This window comes from Rhinatrema bivittatum, chromosome 10, assembly GCF_901001135.1.
Source record: "Rhinatrema bivittatum chromosome 10, aRhiBiv1.1, whole genome shotgun sequence".
NCBI lineage: Eukaryota > Metazoa > Chordata > Amphibia > Gymnophiona > Rhinatrematidae > Rhinatrema > Rhinatrema bivittatum.
Window position 1 is genome coordinate 42,648,427 of NC_042624.1, and position 15,811 is coordinate 42,664,237.

Genomic DNA, 15,811 nt, shown 5'->3' on the forward strand with positions numbered 1-15,811 from the left:
AGAACGAAATACAAATATGTAATGTACATTCCCTAAGATAACATATGCCAATCACTAAAAATTCAAAAAAAAAATTTTTTTTAATTTTTTTTTGTTACCTTTGTGCCTGATCTTATTTTTCTAATCAGTTGATTTCAGGCTTTTTTTTTTTTTCCAGGTTCCCTTTTTTGGTCTTTTCCCAACTCCTTTTACAGGGATGGGCTCCGTGGCGGCCCTGATCTTCTGGGGCTGCTATGAGAGAGGATCTGCAGCAGCCCTGCTACCGGGCCTCCTCTTCTCGAGCTACCATAACATGGGACCCTGCCACAGATGCTGCTTCTCTTCTTGCCTGCCTGCACGGCTCCAGCAATGTTTTTATTCTGGGGCCACACAGGCAGAAAGGAGAAGGAGCACCTGGAGGTTTGGGGATTTTTTTTTTCTTTGGGCCGTGGTGGGATGAGCTCCACTACGGCCCTGCTGATCTTCGTGCACAGCCGCATGTGCGCACAGTTTAGCGAGAACAGTGCCCAAAGGCCCTAGGTACAGAGAGGCCACAAGGCAGGATACAAGATTAGAGCAGGCCTGGAAGCCACAAGGCAAGGCCAAGAGTAGGTCATAGAGCAAGGAACAAGGAATGACCTACTTAGGCCACAAGGCAAGGTTCAGGACAATAACAGGGCCAAAGTCCACAAAGCAAGGTACAAGACAGGAATGGCCAGGTCAGAGAGCTGAGAGTGACTCCATGAAGAGGCAAAGTAGGTTCTGGCAAGGCTGGGTTACCTAAAGCTGGGACTTGGACACGGTGAGAGCAGCGAGGAAGAGCTCTTCACGGCTGGTGGGGAGGCTTACCAATGGCCTCTGCAGGAGGGGTCATAGCAGGCAGGACCAGGGCACAGAGAGGCTGCATGGCAGGCAAAACTGTGACACTGATAGGCTCTATTGACAGTTACTAAACTTGTTATGAGATGGCTTTTTCACCCACATGTTGAAAGCAATATTTTTGTTTTGTAGGAGTACATTAACCTCGCCTATAGCATTATTATAAAAAGTTTTCTTTTTCTCGTGTGTGTGTGTGTGTGTGTGTTTGTGTATTCAAGCAAAAAAAGAAGCCCTGCAAAGTAATACTAATTCAACTAGTGTGTTAAAGAAATATTAATTAGATATGATGCTACTTTGATGCAGAGCCAAAGTTAACCCAGAAAGAATGTTTTCCTCCTCACATTTTAGTCAGGTGTTAGTTCAATATGTGCTTGTAGATAAACCTTTCAAGATATATCCATAGTTAGTTTGAGAAAGATTTCAGCTGCACAAGGTATCTGCTGTTTTTGGCCCCTGGGATCCTTTTGTTCTAACTATGAGGGGCAAAATATTCAAGATTTCTAATGGTTTTAAAATGAGATTGTCTAGCTTGAAAAATTAGTTGTGTATTCTTACAAGGGCAGGAATTTTCAAAAGTTTTTACATGAGCAGACGTGCTTACCCGGACAAGCATCTTTTAAAAATTGGGCCTGTCCCACCCCACTTCTGTGTGCAGGTAAGTGTGCACGCTGCATGATAGTGTATACTTGTAGCCATGGCAGAAAGAGTAGGGGATGGGACTGGGTAGGGAAACTAAAGTACATGTAGGGATTTCAATTTGAAATCCCCTACATACTTTGAAAATTCAGGGGCCAGTGGGGACGTGTACAAAGGTATCCACTGCAAGCTCCCTAGGGATGTGCGCTGGAAAATTATCTCCAAAATGCTATAGATATGTATACTTCTAACAAATAGCTTTACTGTAGCAACAAGACAGTAGTAAGTCCAGGATCTGTTTCTAGGACAAAAAGGATTGTTATAGACAGTTGACAGGCCAAGGCACTTGGGGATAGATGTACTACAAAGCAATAAGTAGTTTGTCATGTAGTAAAGCTGTTTTTGAAGTACAATATATGCCTTGCGCTTTGTACTAACTACTTACTCTGTAAATGATGATATTGTGGCCTCAATAACTGTATTGCTGTCACCTATATGAATATGGTAATGGCCAAGCTAATGAAGAATAATAAGCTGGGCATTCTGCTCATATGTACCAAAATATGCCTCCCTGATGCATCTAGAAGTACGTGTGCTGTAGAACACTTCTAGCTGTATTTAAGCTGGCCAGTTTTCCAACAACCATGTTTGCCCCAGTAAATCTGAATTTGCCCGGGTAAATGGCTTTTGCAGATTGCCCTCATGGTGTCATTGAATTCTGATTGCTCTGCTGTAAGCAGTGTTTGTGTTTTGAAGTCTTCAGCTTGTATCAGCTCAGTGGAAGTATATTTTTAAGGCTGAATAGCTCATCCTCATGGTTCTGAATCTTTGCTCTTTCAGGGAAATGATGACATTTATATTTGTGGCAACAGTGACACAACTGGACAAGTTGTAATTCAGCATGCCTTCTCCACCGGATACACAACTCCCACTCCGAAGTCACTTGTATGTTCATATTATTAGTTTAATATGCCTTGTGTTACTCCTGTGCATTTGAAGATCATTACCTCATGATTATATGTTCCATTAGTGCATTATACACTGCTTATATCAGACTAACATTGCACTGATAAGGTTGAGATGGGAAATTCAACTATGGGTCCGATGTACTTGGTATGTTTCCCATAGACACAAAATGGGAGATAACCTTTAGAGCATCTGGCCATAAATTTTCTATTTTGCATTTTTCACAAAATTAGTTTGAGTATTGCTGCTAAAGCAAGGAGGTGTACTGTCTGGTCAGTTGTGCTGTAGGTTTAGGTCTAGGGCCAAAGACTCACTCCTGAGCATTCCTTATTTATTTAAAAAACATATAGCTTATCTTCTTCAAGAATTCAAAGCAGGGTACAAATTAACATATCACATTTCTATGCATAAAACAAATCAAGATTTTTCTGCCTATAGATCCCAAGTACAGGACTCCAGCACCACAAACTCGGGGTTCAGGCCCCTAGACTAACACTTCCCCCAGAACCTTTACTCCACCTCTGACCAGGAGTTCCGTTTCCTTAATCTAGAAATGTGAGTTAAGTCATTGCACCTCTCTGCACAGGGGACTCATCTCAGATATACTGGATGTTCATATGCTTCCAGCTGTAAAAAGATCCAACCCACACCGGTCGTTTAAAAAACGAAAAAAAAACTAGCCCAAGGCATAATAACCATTGCCCCAGCTTAAAGGCCAAGAACCAAAATTCCCTTGGACAACATCAAAAAAATATAGAAACAGTGTGTTGATGATGTTGAAAGGAATCTTGATTCTGAGCCCTTAAGCTGATGCAGCGATCATTAAGGCTTTTTTTTTTTTTTTTTTCACAATTAACTTTTAGTCAGAGCTTTTTAGACCAGGCTGCACCCGAGGACCTGGTATATTTGAGAAATGATAGCGTTTCTCACTTTTTTTTCTGTCACTCCTATTTTGGAGGATTGCTACTCCTAAGGGCACACGACTCATTTGTCTCTTCTGCGGCTGCTCTAGCTCGCATGTTACATCCCAGACTAACTCTCGATCCCTGGGGGGGATTCTTTTTACCTGGGGAAGCTCTCGCTTTTGGCCCAGTCAATGAAAAAAGGTTGCTAGTGTGTGTGTGTGTTCTGTACTTTAGGTGCTTCCCATGAGGTAAGAAGCTGTAAAAAAATTTAGACAGGAACAGGACTGGGTGTAAAATAATAGTTTTCTGATTCATAAAGTTAAATAAAGTCCATTTGCCAAAAAATGTGTACATCTGACTGATATAGGATTTTCTTATGGGTATTACAGACATCGGGTATGTTAAATGTGCATAACTCTTCCAGCGGCTGTTTCCTTGGCATCCTGGTGTTAGGGACCCCTCTGCTTTGCAAAAATCCTACCTCTTAGACATCTTCTTCTCCTTAGACACCCAGCGTGTCCTGGTCCTTTGATGTGTAGAGATCCCTGTGGGGTCTCCTTCTCTGGTTCTTTCTTCCTTTGGTTCAGCTGTATTTTTATCCTTCCCTGTTACTTCAGGGAATTCTCTTGTGGAAAAAAATTCTCAGCACTGTGATCCCAGTGGGGAAGGGAGATCCAAAACCCCTCTCAAAAGTTCAAAAATAAAACTGGACACATCTTCCTAAACTGCTGTCACAGGTGCTTGCCGCCTACAGGTTGTGAATGGGCTCACTGATCTTCAGCACCTGTCCCTTGATTTCGGCCAGCGAGGATGACTTCTCCATAAACAGGGTGAAAACAGTTCTTCCAAAAATAGAGCTCTTCTAGCCTTCAAAATCTCTGCAGAAGGAACCATCACTGTTTTTTAGGGTTTAGAGTAGGCTCACAAGTCTTTGCTCTCCTGATGAGAGCCCTTTTGCCCCCCCCCCCCCCCCTAAAGAGTGTCAGGCTCCACAGTCTATCACTCTATCACTCTGTAACTTAAAGTAAGAAGGACTCTCTGGCAGGGAGTGCCTGATGAGGTATCTCTTCTGAAAGAAAACTCCTCAGGGCAAGGTCAGGAGGCCCTACCAGAGTGTGGAAAAAAAATACATCCTTACCCTCTGACTGCTCCCTCAGATTGAACCCCCAAGTTAACATGGCTGAGCTAAATAGCACTGAAACATCCAATCCAGAGCCTCCCAGTGGGAGGGACTGAAGGGTATGGATGGCTCCTGTGAAAAAGATATTAGACAGGGATAGTGGCAGTGGCCTCTAGTGGCCAGACCGGGAGGGCCTGCCACATTTCGTTTTTGTTGATAGTGGGGGGAGGCAAACTTCAAAAGCTGAGTCAGGAACTTGGGAGCCATACGGGTAGATCCGGCTATCTGCAAATTTACCCCCAAATACACTGGGTAAAAAGTTTGCGCACATTTCACTCTGTGTACCTTTTATCTGCAGAAAAGCAGGCATCTGGATGGTGGGGATGGGGCATAACATTCTTGGGTACCTTTTTTCATTTTCAAAAACATCTATGTGCGTTACTTTATGTAGGTATATCTAGATGGTCTGCCTGGTTAGTTTAGGCCACAACAATTTAACTGGATTTTCAGCCATAAACTGATGACTGAAAATTCAACAAAAGTCATGTGGCTAAAATTTCCTGGGTATCTTACTTGTTCCATTGGTTTTAACCATTCTCTTAATATTGTATAGTGCAAGGCTTTATTTAATTTTTAAGTGTCCTCTCTATTGGAAATAATGGATACATTTCTTTCTAGGGTAACATGGGAAGCACAATGGTGTCCTATACTAAAGGCATCCTCACGTGTTCCTTCTTCACGAATAACACCATATCTCTTCAGGCAAGAGATGCCAGCAATCAGTACTACGTGTTTCTGGCTTATGGACCCATGAAGAACGGTTAGTGATGTTTGTTTGTAGTGTCATTGTATATCATAAGACCAGTGGGACAATAGTCAAACCTTCATTTCAGAAATGCTAAACAAATCGCAGTTCGCATTACAGGAGCATCAAACTGTTAAATGGCAATGTGCATACCTACTTTTCACCAGGCATGAATCTGGATGATATTCAAAACTAAGGTTCCCACGTGCATTGTGTCTTCTAGTACTTATGTTAAGCTTATCTGTGTGCGTGTTCTTTGCAAGCACCCCTCTGAAACGCCTCGCCCTCTTCTCCTAATCCCTTTTCTGGAATGCTTCTTTCCAAGCTGCAGAAAGCACATGGGTTGCGAAATCATGCCCATGCTGTCAGCCGGCCGGATGGGTTATGCAAGTAAAAGATGTGCAGGTCTTTCCAGGCCTGCCTTACTGTTTAATGTCTAACTTTGCCAGTGCTTATGCTCTTCCCTGCATTATAAAAAAAGAAAAAATCCAAGAGGGCCAGCACTAATACAAATGCTTTCCCCAGGTTTACTCCCTCCTGGGTAAAAAATGGAATTGGGTGGCAGCTGTTCATTATGCTTGCAAAATCTACCCATAATTGGCCCTTTAGAAGGGTTTTATTTAACTTTGTTTTTGATTTACTTCCTTTCAAGAACATCTTGTGTGTAAGATGAGGAACTAATTGATTTGATTTCTAAGCCTGTACTAGATCAGAGGTCCGCCAAAAGTGGCCCCTAGATGAATTTCATCTGGCTCCGATAGCAACAGTATTAGGAGCTAGATCCAGCCTGCAGCAGCGATGAGTTAAGGAACTTGATCTGGTGCTGTGGTGAAGGAATGGCTCCCCTACCACCAGCTCAGATACTTGAGGTCAGACGTGCAAGGAGCAGCACATCAGAGTGGCATGGCGGGGCACACCGGTGCAAGGCCACCATTGATTGATTGGCTGCGTTATGCATTGCTGGCATTGGTGTTTTTTGTGCAGATGGAGCTACATGGGCCAGAGAGAGGTTGCACACAGCCATAAGGAGTTTTCAGCTCCTGTGGAGGGTGGCACTGGTGGTACCAAGCTATAGATTCTGTGGGGCTGCCAGGAAATGTCAAGTAAAGATGGTGGTTCCTGGTGCTCCAACCATGCCACCATCTCTTTGGAGCTGTCGGGGTGGAGGCACAGACATCATCCTCTAAGAATGCAGGCTTTGCAGGTGCAGAGTGCAGAAATCTTCAATATTGTAATCCAGATACCAAACCCAAATGTCTTTCACTGGATTAGGGTCTCCAGAGAGAGTTGTTTGGCTCATACCACCATTCTGGAGAGAAAGGAGAAGTGTGGGAAAAGGGATGATAAAAGAAAAAAGGAACAAGAGTGTATGGTGCAGAGTGAGTGTGAGAGAGTTCACCACACACACACACACACACACATACACAACACCTCATGCTGCCATCCATCCACCCTGCCCCCTACCCTACATGGGCAGATGAAGGGGGGAAAGGTTGCTGGGAGTGTGTCAGGACTGCCAACTTTGAAAAAATCTAGAAACATTATTACTGGCACTGTATCTGCCACACCCCTGCACCTCTAGGAACCCTGCCTGCCAGCTACCCCCACCCCTTCTCAACAAACAACTCCGAGGGATGCTCTTCCTCCCTGCCCAGCTCGTCAAACTTTGAGGGGGAACTTCCCCGGCCCTCTCAGGGATTTGAAATGCTCTGTGTGGCCCCTCGATTGAAAAGTCTGGGGGACTTTCAAGGCACTTCCAATTTGGCAAGTGTGAACTTTATGGCAGCAAAGTCGGCAATGACTGTTACAGTTAAGTCTCTTTCCTATACACAAAGCAGGTCACACTTTAGACCTATTAGCTTGCAACACTAGAGGTTGGGAAGCCATTAGTAATATGGACCACTCGCTAGTGTTATGGTCAGATCATTATCTGATCAGGTTTTCTACTGGTAGCACATTAAAGACAAACATAAAAGATGGCATTGTGGCTAGTAATTTCCTGGAGAAAAATGGATGCAGACAAGTCTTTGAAAGCTCTTTCTTCTTGTAAGTTTGCCATGGCAGACCATTTAGTAACGGCTTTGGTCAGCAATGGGAATGAATCTTTTAGGAGAGCACTAGATTTCTGTTCCCCTCTCAAAAATGTCACCAGCTAGAATGTTCATGATGTCTAACTCGAAATGCAAAGATTAAGGACATTTGGTATATTAATTTCAGGTTATATAGAAAGGCTGCTATGGAAGTTGATGTTCATAGCAAAAATAATTGAGGCATGTGTAACAATACAGCTATGTGACTTCTTAGGGAAATACCAGAGCTTTAAAGTCTGCTCTTTCCAGATTTCACTCCACATTCAGCATAGAGATGGTATTAAGAACATAAGAACATGCCATACTGGGTCAGACCAAGGGTCCATCAAGCCCAGCATCCTGTTTCCAACAGTGACCAATCCAGGCCATTAAAACCTGGCAAGTACCCAAAAACTAAGTCTATTCCATGTTACCATTGCTAGTAATAGCAGTGGCTATTTTCTAAGTCAACTTAATTAATAGCAGGTAATGGACTTCTCCTCCAAGAACTTATTCAATCCTTTTTTAAACACAGCTATACTAACTGTATTAAATAAATAAATAAAGTAACTGCACTAACCACATCCTCTGGCAACAAATTCCAGAGTTTAATTGTGCGTTGAGTAAAAAAGAACTTTCTCCGATTTAGTTTTAAATGTGCCACATGCTAACTTCATGGAGTGCCCCCTAGTCTTTCTATTATCCGAAAGAGTAAATAACAATTCACATCTACCTGTTCTAGACCTCTCATGATTTTAAACACCTCTATCATATCCCCCCTCAGCCGTCTCTTCTCCAAGCTGAAAAGTCCTAACCTCTTTCCTCATAGAGGAGCTGTTCCATTCCCCTTATTTTTGTAGCCCTTCTCTGTACCTTCTCCATCGCAATTATATCTTTTTTGAGATGCGGCGACCAGAATTGTACACAGTATTCATGGTGTGGTCTCACCATGGAGCAATACAGAGGCATTATGACATTTTCCGTTTTATTCACCATTCCCTTTCTAATAATTCCCAACATTCTGTTTGCTTTTTTGACTGCCGCAGCACACTGAACCAACGATTTCAATGTGTTATCCACTATGACACCTAGATCTCTTTCTTGGGTTGTAGCACCTAATATGGAACCTAACATTGTGTAACTATAGCATGGGTTATTTTTTGATATTGTTAACTGATATGTGGCTAATGTTAGGTTTGCGGATTCTTCTTGACCTTTCAGTCTCGTTCTAGGTGACTGATCACGCCATCCTATTGAGTCATCTGAAGAGGTTGGGCATTTTGGGAGCAGTAGCTGATTTGTTTACATCCTGTCTGGCAGACTGCAGGTTATTACAGTGGACATAAGAACATAAGAAATTGCCATGCTGGGTCAGACCAAGGGTCCATCAAGCCCAGCATCCTATTTCCAACAGAGGCCCACCCTGTTTCCAACAGAGGCCAAACCAGGCCACAAGAACCTGGCAATTACCCAAACACTAAGAAGATCCCATGCTACTGATGCAATTAATTGCAGTGGCTATTCCCTAAGCAAACTTGATTAATAGCTGTTAATGGACTACTCCTCCAAGAACTTATCCAAACCTTTTTTGAACCCAGCTACACTAACTGCACTAAACACATCATCTGGCAACAAATTCCAGAGCTTTATTGTGCGGTGAGTGAAAAAGAACTTTCTCCGATGTGCTACTTGCTAACTTCATGGAATGCCCCCTAGTCCTTCTATTATTCGAAAGTGTAAATAACAGAGTCACATCTACTTGTTCAAGACCTCTCATGATCTTAAAGACCTCTATCATATCCCCCCTCAGCCGTCTCTTCTCCAAGCTGAACAGCCCTAACCTCTTCAGCCTTTCCTCATAGGGGAGCTGTTCCATCCCCTTTATCATTTTGGTAGCCATTCTCACTACTTTCTCCATCACAACTATATCTTTTTTTTGAGATGCGGCGACCAGAATTGTACACAGTATTCCAGATGCGGTCTCACCATGGAGCGATATAGAGGCATTATGATATTTTCCATTTTATTAACCATTCCCTTTCTAATAATTCCTAACATTCTGTTTGCTTTTTTGACTGCTGCAACACACTGAGCTGACAATTTTAAAGTATTATCCACTATGATGCCTAGATCTTTTTCCTGGGTGGTAGCTCCTAATATGGAACTTAACATTGTGTAATTACAGCAAGTGTTATTTTTCCCTATATGCAACACCTTGCACTTGTCCACATTAAATTTCATCTGCCATTTGGATGCTCAATCTTCCAGTCTTGCAAGGTCCTCCTGTAATGTATCACAGTCTGCTTGTGATTTAACTACTATGAATAATTTTGTATCATCCGCATATTTGATAACCTCATTCGTCGTATTCCTTTCAAGATCATTTATATATATATTGAAAAGCACCGGTCCAAGTACAGATCCCTGAGGCACTCCACTGTTTACCCTTTTCCACTGAGAAAATTGACCATTTAATCCTATTCTCTTTTTCCTGTCTTTTAACCAGTTTGTAATCCACGAAAGGACATCACCTCCTATCCCATGACTTTTTAGTTTTCTTAGAAACCTCTCATGAGGGACTTTGTCAAATGCCTTCTGAAAATACAAATACACTACATTTACCAGTTCACCATTATCCACATGTTTATTAACCCCTTCAAAAAAATGAAGCAGATTTGTTAGGTAAGACTTCCCTTGGGTAAATCCATGTTGACTGTGTTCCATTAAATCATGTCTTTCTATATGCTCTACGATTTTGATCTTGAGAATAGTTTCCACTATTTTTCCCGGCACTGAAGTCAGGCTCATTGGTCTATAGTTACCCGGATCGCCCCTGGAGCCTTTTTTAAATATTTGAGTTACATTGGCCACCCTCCAGTCTTCAGGTACAATGGATGATTTTAATGATAGGTTACAAATTTTAACTAATAGATCAGAAATTTCATTTTTTAGTTCCTTCGGTACCCTAGGATGCATACCATCCAGTCCAGGTGATTTGCTACTTTTTAGTTTGTCAATCTGGCCTACTACATCTTCCAGGTTCACAGTGATTTCGTTCAGTTCGTCTGACTCATCACCGCTGAAAACCATCTCCGGAACTGGTATCTCCCCAACATCCTCATTAGTAAACACGGAAGCAAAGAATTCATTTAGTCTTTCTGCAATGGCCTTATCTTTCCTAAGAGCCCCTTTAACCCCTCAGTCATCTAATGGTCCAACCGACTCCCTCACAGGTTTCTTGCTTTGGATATATTTTAAAAATTTTTTATTATGAGTTTGATCTGCCGTCAAAGCCCTACACTTGAGTGTTCTGCAGGGGTCTCCCCTATCACCCGTAATATTCAGTGTGTGTGTGCATGTTTTATATGTACACACACACACGTACACATGCATGATATCCAGATCCTGTTTCTGTTATACTCTGACTACACCAAACCCATGAGCTCATTCAACAGTTGTTTAATAAGCTGGTATAATAAAGCTGAGGTAACTGATTTTTTTTAACTACATAGTACATTTTTACTTCTGATATAATAATAAAATGAGATATGTAGCACCGAAAATAATTAAAATTGTGTGCTAAACTGGAAGTAAAAACATGAACTAAAATAGAAGCAAAGTTAATTCTGGTTAATTTACTTTCATATTCTAACTTCAGTAGTTAGGGATGAAAGTTAAGTTTAAGTCACGCCTCTAACTGTTAAATTAAATAAAATTGTAGGCTCTCAGCTACATTCCCAGTTGCCCCAGCAGGATCTCTGAAGCAGAGAGATTCTGTCCAGAAAGTCCTTCTAACCCACCAACTTACCTAAGCCACCTCCCCTGCGGTAGGGCAGGAAGTGGGTGAATAGGTGGATTAGTTACTGGCTGAGAGGTTAGTTGAAGGTAGGTAGGTTAATGAGTGAGTGGAAGGTTAGGAATAGGGGTGGAATTGAGTTAGTGGGGGTGAGTGGGCTTAGGTTATAGGGGATGAGTGAGTGTATGAGCATAGAGGGAGGGTGGGTTAGATGTGGGGTCCTGGATTCTGGCTGCCTGGGCAGGGGGGCCTGCCACACACCCCCCCCCCCCCCCCCCATCACCTTCTAACCCATGGACTCAGATGTGAGCTCTCCAAGTGTAGGCATCCTGAAATCCAAGCCCTGGGGATCAGGTGGTCCTGGGGTTGGGGATCCCAGGTCAGTAGGTGACTAACTTCACATTTAATTCCTATTCCAAAAATGAGAAAAGTTAATGAAAAATTTTACTTCAGCCCCTGAGGTGAAGTAAAGTATCAGCACTAAAAGAGACGTATAAATGTGCCAAATTTTATCATACTATGCAGCTCATTAGCATGCAAAGTAAGCTAAAACTAGCTTCCTTTTCTACTGCCTGCTTAAGCTTCACATGCATGTAGAAACATAAGTTCACTTAAACTTGGTGTAACTTATGAGGTAGATTTTATAAAAGTACGCTGGATTTTAATAGATACGCGCGTAGCCTTTAAAATCCGGGGTTGGCGCGCACAAGGCTGCCCAGAATCGGCAGCCTGCGCGTGCCGAGCCGCGCAGCTGCCTCTGTTCCCTCCACCACCACCCCCCCCCAGTCCTATCTAAATCCCCCCACCTTTGTTTTAAAAGTTACACCTGCCTCTGGCAGGTGTAACTCGCGCGCGCTGGCCAGCTGGCTGGTGCGCAATTCCCCGGCCCGGGAGCTGTTTCAGAGGCCTCGGCCATGCCCCCGAAAAGCCCCCGGGCCGGAACCACGCCCACGACACCCCCCCCCCCCCCCCAAGAAAGCCCCGGGACTTACGCGCGTCCCGGGGCTTTCTTGGGGGGGGGGAACTTGGGGCAGGTTTTTGGGGGGTACGCGTGTATCCCTTTGAAAATCTGCCCCTATATGCATAGCTGACATGTAACCTGCAATGCTTCAAAATCACCCTCCCTATGACGTCAATTTTAGATTTCAGACATAAGTGAAAAGCTTGGGTGCTCTTGATTCTGCTCTTATTTGAGGCTTTGTTTCCCTGATCATGAGAGAGGCCTTTAGGTAGGGTTTCTAAGTGGCTCCAGATTTTCAGGACATGTTGATCCAGTTCTGGTTTTACTCCACTGCATGCAGGGACTTGTAGTTTGAATTTCCTTATTGCTCTCCCTATGAGAGGCAAGACTACAAGTCCCTGTATGCAGTGAGGTAAAACCAAGACTGGATCTGCCTGCCCTGAAAATCTGGAGTCTGTTGGCAACCCTATCTTTCAGTGGTTTTATTTTATTTGTTTAAAAAACTTATGAACCACACATTACAAATTAATTGAACTAAGTGGTGTACAACAAAAACATTAATCATCCAATAAATATAACATGACAAAGAGACTCAAAAGATAAAACATCTTAAATTAAATAGTCATAAAAGATTCATTAAATAAAAATGCTTTCAATTGCTTATGAAAACACTTTATATCTGGGATCAACTCAAATTCTGGAGAAAAGTATTCCATTACTGGGGTCCAATAGCTGAAACTGCTCTGTTATGAGTGTGTAATCTTTGGAGGAGGGACAATAAGCATATTGTCGCAGTGGTTCTCGTCCTCTGTCAGGACACACCTGATAGATAGTTCTCACATGTGACACACTGAACGCATGATCGTCACGGGGCTAAGTGTAATCATATACTCTGCATCTACAGAAACCGTCCCTCCCCCCCCCCCCTCCAACAATGGGTGCAGAACAGAACTAGGACATTCCCCGTTCAATTCACCATACAAAAAAGATATTTCTGGTGTCATCTCAGTAACAGCAACATAAACTCTCTCTCTCCTACAGCCACAATAGCCCTCCTTATGAAAAAAAAAAAACTTACCACCAATGCATGTCCTATTGAGAAAACACAACAAATAAGATTGATACAAATGTCTACATGCTAGTAAAATACCTCACCTCGGTCACACACATATAATCAACCTTCACCAAGTATAGAAAGACAGCAAATTACAAATATGGAAACCCAAAAATGCCACTCTGCATGCAGTGCAAAACTGGAGAAATGGAAACAGAAATATAGCACCTAACATAGTCCCAGGATCTGCAATAATGTACACAAACAAATGCGCAAAAGGTTACTCCTGCACTATGGAATGCACTCAAACAGTAACAACCCTGCCTATGAAAAGGCAACACTACAAATATTTAACCAGACCTTAAACATCAATACACCTCCTATTAGGAAAACAGAACAAGCCAAGTTGCTATAGATCTCTAAGCACAAACTTCAAGCTTGCAGAATACCCTTATCTGGGTCACACACTCAGAACACACACAGACCCTCACCACATACAGAATAAAGAGACCATCAAGTTAATGGTTTTGTTTTTCCATTGTTGCACTGCATACACTCAGTCTGGCTTCTTGCTGCTTCCAGTTCAGTTTTTGTCTACACATTTCTATTTATACATTCCTCAAGAAATATAAAATAATTCTAAAACTAGAATAATAAATATAATACGTGTTTCAAAACAACTGATAAATACAATATCCAATCATTAAAAACTTAAAAAATTATTAAAAATTCACCAAACACCAATAAAATATTTCAAACAGAAGACACACATCACATAATACCCAATAATTAAAATGGGCAGTCAATCAAGAAAGATAAACTTAAAAAGCCACCTTTAATTACCCTCTTCAGCAACTCCTACTCCTGTCCCTTGTAGACCAATAGCACACACCAGAAGCAGCAATGGCTGCTGAAGCTCTGTCTTCATGCTCTTCTTGCTTAGGGCCCATGACTAGTCTGTTACACACACGTACTTTCTGCCTCTCACATACCAGTCATCTCCCTAACCAATCTCTCTTTCTCTGTCTCACACATGCTTTCTTTCTTACTTACACACACAGAGGTAGATCTTAAAACAGTACGCCGGATTTTATAAGATACGCGCATATCTTATAAAATCCGGGGTCGGTGCGCGCAAGGTTGCGCAAAATCGGCAGCCTGCGCGCGCCAAGCCACGCAGCCTGCCTCTGTTCCCTTCGAGGCCACTCCGAAATCGGAGCGGCCTCAGAGGGAACTTTCCTTCCGCATTCCCCCCCCCCCCTACCTTTTGTTGTGCAAGTTACGCCTGCTTGAAGCAGGCGTAACTTGCCCGCGCCGCCTCGGCATCCCCCGGCACAGGCCTCAGTGCCGGGGAACTCGGGACCGCCCCCCCCCCTGCCCGCCCCTTTTATGAAGCCCTGGAACTTATGCGCGTCCTGGGGCTTTGCGCGCGCCGGCGACCTATGCAAAATAGGCGCGCCGGTGCACAGGGCTTTTAAAATCTAGCCCACAGTCTCACATTTTTATTTATTTATTTAGGCATTTTATATACCTTTGTTCCAAAATAAGATCACAACAGTTTACAAAATCAATGTTCAGGTTCCTGGTCAACATTAATATTCTAGGTCAATACAACATCAGTTGCATATTCTAGATCATATTCATACATAATCAGGTTCATCACAATGGCAAATACGTAATCTAGGAAAACAAAGGGGATAGATGCCCAAGTCTTTTTCAAATCTTTATTGGAGTAGAGACGTGTTTAAAATGTACTGCCCGACTCAGGCCGAGTTTCGCCGCTTCCACAGCAGCTGCCTCAGAAGCTATGAATAAATCATACAGAGCATTACGATTAACAAAATTAAAATTAAAACATAATGAATGAGAACATATGAATTATAAATACAGTTATGAAATGGTGAAATAGCTATTACAATTTGATACAGTGAACCTTTATCTATTTGTTAAAAAAGCATTGTTTATATAAAATTTAAAAATATTTATATATCTATGTTAATTGTATTGAATAAAAATATTTCTCCAAATATCCCATTGCATCTATTGAAAAAATAATTTCATCAAACTATGATCGTGTACATGTTTTCGACATGATAGGAATACACAGTCATATTCAGATAAAGTTTAATGAAAAATCATTACTGACAAATGTTATGTGTACCCTTTTAGATTACCACTGCAGATCATTTACAAATAATAGTGGGTTATGAGCTTGAAGCCTCCCTAATAATCCTGAGTCCAATGAGTGTTTAAGGTAAAGATGTATAATATATAAATAATGACAAAAACCATTGACTTTGTCAATATTTTATAGTTTGGGTTTACAAATAAAAAAAAAATATTTTTTTGATATTTGGAGAAATATTTTTATTCAATACAATCAACATAGTTTTTTAGATATATAAATATTTTTTAATTTTTATATAAACAATGCTTCTTTTTTTAACAAATGGGTAAAGGTTCACCGTATCAAATTTTAATAGCTATATATGTTACCATTTCATAACTGTATTTATAATTCATATGTTCTCATTCATTATGTTTTAATTTTAATTTTGTTAATCGTAATGCTCTGTATGATTTATTCATAGCCCCTGAGTCAGCCTCTGTGGAAGCGTCGAAACTCGACCTGAGTCGGGCA

General features: G+C 41.9%; 1 protein-coding gene across 4 annotated transcripts in view; it reads left to right on the forward strand.

Annotated features, from left to right (window-relative positions):
* Positions 1 to 15,811, forward strand: part of LOC115100071 (putative ferric-chelate reductase 1) — a 114,362-nt gene that overhangs the window by 59,319 nt on the left and 39,232 nt on the right. For all 4 annotated transcript variants that reach the window (XM_029618244.1, XM_029618245.1, XM_029618247.1 and 1 more), the window contains 2 exons: positions 2,335 to 2,439; positions 5,164 to 5,305. In XM_029618244.1, the coding sequence (XP_029474104.1) occupies positions 2,335 to 2,439; positions 5,164 to 5,305 (247 nt within the window). The remainder of the gene's footprint in view (positions 1 to 2,334; positions 2,440 to 5,163; positions 5,306 to 15,811) is intronic.